At 25.3% G+C, this 8,194-nt stretch overlaps 1 protein-coding gene across 1 annotated transcript in view; it reads right to left on the bottom strand.

Annotated features, from left to right (window-relative positions):
* Positions 1–1,186: 1,186 nt before the first annotated feature.
* Positions 1,187–8,194, bottom strand: part of Vti1a (Vesicle transport through interaction with t-SNAREs 1a) — a 36,543-nt gene continuing 29,535 nt past the window's right edge. Inside the window, exons 5-8 of the mRNA XM_067277290.1 lie at positions 6,372–6,456; positions 1,908–1,978; positions 1,774–1,835; positions 1,187–1,708 (exon numbers count right to left, since the gene is read on the bottom strand). Of these exons, the coding sequence (XP_067133391.1) occupies positions 1,615–1,708; positions 1,774–1,835; positions 1,908–1,978; positions 6,372–6,456 (312 nt within the window). The 3' untranslated portion in view covers positions 1,187–1,614. The remainder of the gene's footprint in view (positions 1,709–1,773; positions 1,836–1,907; positions 1,979–6,371; positions 6,457–8,194) is intronic.

The following is an 8,194-nucleotide window of genomic DNA, read 5'->3' as shown; positions in this document are numbered from 1 at the left end:
AAACAATGCTAAATAATATTAGGTAAACATATGCTAAAAACTGTGTATAAATGATTATATATGTATACAAAGTTCTACTAATTATATTTTGAATGTTAATTCTTATTCATTAACAAATTAATTTGTAAAGTTTTAAATATTCCATATTGATATTTATTAATTGTGGATGATTACATATCTTATTTATTCCAAATATTGAAATGTGACTTGTTTGGCAGAATCTTAATATATTCAAATTATTCATTTCAAAAATTTACCTTTGATACCTTCTAATGTTTGTTGTGTTTTCATGGTTTAAAAAAAGAAAACAATACAGAAAGCTAAACTTAAAAAAATTTATTAGAAAAATTTTATTAAAAAATAAATTATAAAAACAAGTAGTAATAATATTAAGAAAATTATCAAATAAATAGGAATTCTTGAGAGAAGTACTGAATAATTTAAAATATGAAAGTAATATTAGTTTTAAATTAAAATTTTTACATAAGATACTTTATTAGAAAATTTGAGTGAAACAATTAAAACTTTTTGTTTGACAAATAAACTGAAAATTACTTCAAAATTTTTTCACAAATACATATGACTAAAATTATATCTTAAATTTTAAATCTAATAAAATAGTACAAATAATAATGGTACAAACAATATATTTTCTCCGAAAATTAACTGTAAAACTTTTTGTAACTTTATATATAAAAGAACAACATGACTGATTATATTGACATTGTCAGTTTAAAATGTTTAGCTGCTACTCAAACGACAGTTCATATCTAAGAAACATATTAATTTTATATAACACTGTAAATTTATAAATTATTATGTATTTGATAAAGAAGTTTTCTAATTTATTTGATTCGTAATTTAATAAATATATCTTCATCATGTATTCTAACAAAACTTTTGCATTTGACTGGTTTTTTTGAAGTTTAATGTATTCTAGTAATAAATGTATTTATTATATGTAACAAAATTTGTCAAGTTTAGATTTTCTATTCAATTAAATGACATCTCTTTACAAACAAAAATAACATATACATCTAAATATTAAATCTATCCAAAATGAATAAATGAAATCATATTTTCCTTAAAATATAAATTCATTAAATTCTTTAATAAATTTGATTCAGAATAATCAAGTTTACTAAAGAAAAAATAACTTTTCTTCTAATTTCATCACTCTAAATACCATTTTATTTTAAACAATAAATATATTTACAAAAATATATATATATATATATATTGGTTGTTTATATATACAATTATTTCATATTGGATAGATAATATTGAATCTGAATAATTTGCATATGCATATATATATATATATATATATGATAAAATGAGGACTAGATATATTATAAAACCAGTAACTTAATTATATTTTATAAGTATTGATTTGTATAAATATTTTATATAGAATCAAATAAAAAATTATTTCAAACTTTCATAAGCTAAATTTATATTTATAATATTCAAATTTGCTTCCTGAATATTATTAAGAATTATTAACTTTGGACAGTTAATAATTGACAAAGTTGTCACATTTGATACTTGCATCTTTACATCAGTAAATTATTATTATGGAATATAAGAGTTTTAGATAAGATATCTGGACATTCAACTTCTTTTAACCATAAAGTAAATTGCTGTTACTATAACACACAATATAATACTTCCCACTACAAACAGGATTACACGATTCTGGACGACCCTAAAAATAATCAACATGCATAAATATTTTTATATTATTACAATTAATCAATAAAATTTCTTTACCTTCTTATCATTCCAGTTAAAATTCTTGAACTTTTACCTAAGTCATCATCTGTTTCTCTTAACTACAAAATTTTAAATAGTAGTTATTAATATAGTACAGTTTATTGCTTATAGGCTATAAAAAATAAACTAACCTTTTGTCTTGCTTTTTGAATTGTTTCTCTTTGAGAATGCAGATCATTTAAAATTTCAGCTCCAATTTGTTCTGAACAACAATAAAAAATAATATCCATATTCTTTAACAAACAATTATCACATAGTATTTATAAATTTCATAAAAGTATATTTAAATAGTTTAAGGAGAATAATTCATAAAAGATCAGTATAGATATACAATTCTTATACAGTAGACCACCCTGTAACACAGGTTCATATAACACGGAGAAAACATTGCGATTGTGTTCATATAACATGCTAAAAGAGACTCATATAACATGGTAAAACATCATCGCCGACTCGTGTCGGCGACAGGATTGGTCGAATCTGGACCAATAGCAGATATTGTACAAACCGTTGAGTTTAAACGAGCAGCAAATCTACTAAAAAACATTTATTATTCAACGGCCATAAAAATTATATTTTTATTAATGATGTCTCCAAAGTAAAGTTATTTTTCTGTGAAAAATTTGCTGATCAGGAAACATGCGCCTGCCATTTGATGAGCCGCTCTGCGATGAAAACAAGCTTAAGCAATGGTGTCATCGAACAGTGTGCACTCGGTAAGTAATCCTACAATTTTTTGTTTATAGAATAGTTTATATGGATTATTCCCAAAAAATTATATGTGATTTGGAAATGTTGAGTCAAATTAGTCTAGACTCGATTAATTTTATGGAAGAAAACCTTTCAAACAGCCGTAGCCCCTAAACTGCACACATGCCAGGCTGTGATCGGCTCATGTATTTAAGTGACTCGTACAATACGGATCCATATAACACGGAATGTATCTACCGTGTTATAGGGGAGTCTACTGTATCTTATAGCAGCGTGCTGTCTAATTTTCAGCATATACGATACTATAATTGTTATTTATTTGACTTCAGAACAAATGCATATTTATTCAATTATTATAAAAAATATCACACAAAATGATTTTTATAATATAGAAACTAAACATTTTTTTAACAGAACTGTCATCTTGTCTATTTATCTTCCAAAAAAAATTATGTATCTTGCTATCTATTAGATACTGTGAATCATAAAGCCTTATTACTATTAATGTATTATATATAAACACACTTAATAGTGTGTCAATTATCTAAAAAAACTGATTAACCAAAATCAACTTCAGAGAATATTAATTCCAAAAATTACAGTTTTTACATAATAACAATTGTTGATGATCTGTAGTTCCACTATTAAGTTACTAGTTCCATTACTAGTAATTTTACTACTATGTATTTTATTATTTTGAATTCAAAGTTTCATTAGTATGTTGTGGATTTCAAGGAAAGACTAGTGCATTTTTTTAATGAATTAGGCAAATTTTTCATTACTTCTTATCATTCATATCAAATTTCTGTCTTAACTGTTTTTTACTATTGTATTAGAATTAAGATTAATATTTTTACTTTATTTATCTTTTTATTTTTTCTCCTATCAAGTAAAACCAATTAATTAAAATTTCCTGTCCCAATTATTTTAGATAATTAAAGATCTGTTGTATTTTACTTCATAATTACTTATATGTATAAACAAGATATTAAAATATAGCAATTCACAAACAGTAGAATTATCTTAAAACATTTTTTTCAAAATATTACTATTTAAATTTCTTAAATAGGAAAATATTTAAAAATAACATGTCAAAATAACAATAAAAACAAGGAATCTTTAGGCTTTGGCATTGTAAATCTTACAATTATTAAATTTTGTGTGTCAATATAGAAATGATAATCTCAATATTCTAGATCAACGACTAAGGCAAAAAAGGGAATGCTGCTTGTTATTGTTCTCTAGTAAGTTATTGCTAAAATTTTTTAAAGATACTTATATTTCAAATTCTATTTTATATTTGTTTGTACCATTCAGAATGATGTAAAAAGGAATAAACATTCTGAAAATGTTATCACACAAAATACAAAACTGAACAAATGAATTAACATATGCCATTACAATGAATTTCTTAGATAAATCAGCTTACATGAAAATATTAAATGTAATAAAAATATATTATTTTTATGCAAGTAATCTTGGGAGAGAATAATTTTAAGTTTTTACAGCAAATTCTTGGTTTGAATGTAGTTATGTAAGTTGATGATTATCTGAAATGAAATCAAAAACATTTCTAATAAAAATATTTAGCTTTCTGAACTAAGAAGTTTTGTTGTTTACACTATATATTATAATGCCAGTGTTGCATGAGTTAGTTTATTGTGAGGATGGCTGGGGATACAGAATTTGGATTGTACTCGTATCTCTTAACCGGCTAACTAATCGCTTTGATTAGCCTCTACGTCAAAGGATGGCTTAATTGAGTTTTATTATAAAAATGGGGGAATGACAATCGTCTTCTCCATTTGTCAGGCTCCCGACACCAGATAGGGATGAGAGTTCGTGCCCTATCACACGTATATTAAAGATTGTTTCTAGGAGGGCTATTTAACAATAAATGCCTCAAAGATAAAAAATGAGCAGAACTCAAACATGATATATATAATTATTATATATTATATTATAATGATAAAATATATACAATAGTCTACAAGTATTATAAACAGGCAAGAGTATCATATCGAGAGGATCTAAAACTAACTTATTCTTTATATCTAACACGGATGCTACACGAGAGAGAGAGCTTACAAAATGTTCTAAATATTCTACTACCTTCACTTGAGATTTGATCTTCTTAATTATCAACATGTTGATAAGTATTCTGGAAAATGCAAAACAGGAGAATCAATCTTCTATGCGCTAATGTCTATGTCTTCTATATGATGCTTTCAATATTATGGTCTATGTCTTCTATATGATGCTTTCAATATTATGGGAGGTTGTCTTTAGTTACGACAATCTTCTTAAGGAGATCTGCACTTATGTGGCCAGTTTGGGTTCCAAGAACTGAGTGAAAAGGCGGGAATCTACCCCTTTTTATAGGGATGGCTGGGTAACTGACTCATTGTCATAGGACAGTGAGTAGTTTTTAGTCAGCCTAGAAAGGAAGTTCGTTTCCTCCCTCTCTCGGAAACGAAAAATGTTCATCCTTTTTGTTAAAATTTTATCAAAGAAATAAAATATTTTGTTATAATATTTTATAATAATTAATCTCCAGAATCTCACATTATTATACAATCCATATAATATATAATATAATTTCTAGCCTCCGTACGTCAGAAAAGAGTGAAGATTAATTTTCCGTGTACTAACATATATAGTACAAATAAGAAAAAGACTGATTTTATCTGACTCCATCGGTTTTAAGATAAGAGTTTTTTCAAAGTAATTTTTATCTTTTACATTATTTTATTAATATCCATATAATATAATAAAGGCACATATAATAATGATTCCACTTTTACTTTGTATAGATCCAAATTTTCAATTAAGTAATTACAGAATATTCTGTTATAGGAAAATAAAATTATTGTCATTGTGAAATGTTGCTATTTTTATTATGAGTACAAACTAATGTCAAATGAATGCTGAATTATATCAGGCTATATTACTACTACTCTTATAAATTACATACTAAATGGGCAGTGAATTATGTTGGCAATTTTTGTGCAATTTAACTAATTATGATTTTTGTTTTCTGTTACAGGTAATATGACTTGCTTTATTTTCTTTTCTTTTAATTGTTTGTGTGTTGTGTGTAATATGCTGTTTTTACTGTTGTTGTTTTGCCCATATAGATAGAGCAAAACAATAAACAACTGTTGTTGTTTTGCCTTATCATAACCTCGTACTAATAAAATAAATAAATAAAATAATTAAATACTAAGTAATTTAGTGCTAGAGAAAGGTGTTACAGTACTAATTAAATACTGTATAAATTGGCACATGTCTAGTTACTTAGTATTTAAAAAGAATAATAGTAATAGAGCTCAGCAATAATTCAGCAATTGTTTGGCTTTAATATAATACTAGTGGATTTGGTTGTCTAAAAATTAACATTTTTATTCAGAAGAATAAGCCATAAAAATGCTTAAATCCTATTTTAATTGACAATGGTATACTTGTATGCTGACTTGGCATTGAAATATTTTACCAATTGTAACATTTATCTACACCAAATATTAACAGCAGCAATTAAATATGTTATTTTTCAGATCAGATCATGAAACACATTCTCTCGAAATACAATTATTTTCTAGGATAAAAACACAGTTAGTACAGTGTCTCAATAACAACACAATGGAAAACTCCTCTGATTTCAGCACTGGGGTGAAATCTATACTATCTGAAATCTATAACCGGTGCATAATGTATTATATATATGTGTTATGCACCGGTTATAGGTTCCGAATAGTATAAAGAACACAATGGCCAGGTCAATCTCTAATTATGATTGATTTTATGAATTAGCAATTTCAAAGAAGTTTGACATTCTGAAGTAAGAAGTTTTTGGTCAAAAAAGGAGGTTTAAAAAAAATAAATACCTGTTTCAACGGCAATTTTATATCCAGTATGTAGTTTGCGTGATGATCGTTCAAGTCTCTCTGTATTGTCTAATAACTGGGTTTTCTAATTAATAAAAGTACATGATATTAACATATAATTTATTAATAATACTTGAAATTTAAAAAATTAAAATATTACAGTTTATTAATTATATATATATAATATATATACATATATACAGTCAAACCTGTTTTTGTGCGGTCTTTTTCTGTGCAATTTTTATTTGTGCGATTTGTTTTGTGCGATTTTTTGTGGGTATATGAAAATTTCAATCAAATTGGAACATAATTGACTCCTGTAAAATTTTTAAAAACTCTATTGGTTGTTTTCTATGACATAAAAGGTTTTTTCATTTTTTATTCAGTAAAATTTTTTTCTCATACGTTTATTTCGGTCCCCTCTTATTTTAATAGCATAAAAACCATAAATATTATGTTATATTTGAACAGATGCGGTAAGTTAGCTCCCCTCCAGCTTTAGACTGCAGGTGTGAAATTTCATGCCTTGTTAAATGAAATAACACTTCCTGCAGCTATATTTATCAAATAAAATCATTATTTAACGATTATTTTTAACTTTTTAATGTTAGATTCGTATTTAAGTGGAAATAATTAATTAATATAAAAATTAAAATTCTTAGAGGATTTTTTTCCCCATTAGGTGTTGCAGAAAAAGGCCCGAGGAGTTAAAAAAGCAATTCCTAGTTATTTTGTACGGTTTCGAGTTATTTTCTACGTGAGACTTTTTTATGCCGTCCCTATTGATGCATAAAAAAAATATTTTTTTAATTGTGTTGCGAAAACTATTTTTTATAGCCACTTGTGAAGTTTCGCGCGATTTTTTTTAATGCATTTTCTTTTATGTGGTCCCTATCCCCCGCTAAAAACAGGTTTGACTGTATATATTATCATCTAAGGACATTTTTAAAAATTTTGAAATTTGTTTAATTACTCAGACAGACAGAAACTCTTTAAAATTATGGATATTTTTCCATTGTTCTAAAGAAATATAAATTACACTATAGTTTTTCAAACTACATTCTTAATGGATTAAAAAAATTATAATTAACAAATTACACCTCAGTGAAATCGAATAGATGTATAATAAATTGATTAAGTTCAAAAAATAGGTAACAGTTTATGTACTGAAAGTATTAATAACATATTGATATATTATAAATTGACTACATCAACTATGGTCAACTAATAAAATATTGAAAAATGTAATGAAATGTATCATAAACATATTGAAAAATATGTGAAAAATAAAATATTAAATTGGAATTCAATGACTTAATATAAAGTAAATATATATTTGATATTAAAATATACAAACACATTCAAAACAATATCATTTCTCATATTTCATATAATATAAATAATCTTTCATTTATTACAGTTTATATTCAAATATAACTTGGTTTTACATACTAGAATTATTTAAAATAATACAGAGAATTAAATATTTATTCATTTAATGTTATAGTATTTTCCTTTTTTTAAGTTATTTCTTTATAACACTAATAAAAAATATAAGTTTACAATGAATATTTTTATCATTATATTAAGAATAAAATTAATTACAGGAGGTTATCAAAATCTTTTGACTCACTTTAGATTTTAATTTTTGTCCTTTAATACTCCTCTGTAAATACACTTGCTTTGCTTAATATGTTGTCCATAAATCGTAATACCTCATGCATCTTTGTTTCCATGCTTTGAAAACTTTGCAGCCCTTTTCAGTGATTACTTTGGCCTACTTTTCCTCCAAAGTCCAACAGTAGTAGTTGCTTAGCAATATT

This window comes from Centruroides vittatus, unplaced genomic scaffold, assembly GCF_030686945.1.
Source record: "Centruroides vittatus isolate TY-2023 unplaced genomic scaffold, ASM3068694v2 contig_742, whole genome shotgun sequence".
Classification (NCBI taxonomy): domain Eukaryota; kingdom Metazoa; phylum Arthropoda; class Arachnida; order Scorpiones; family Buthidae; genus Centruroides; species Centruroides vittatus.
Note: the sequence above shows the minus strand (reverse complement) of the source record. Positions and strands in the feature narration are given on the sequence as shown.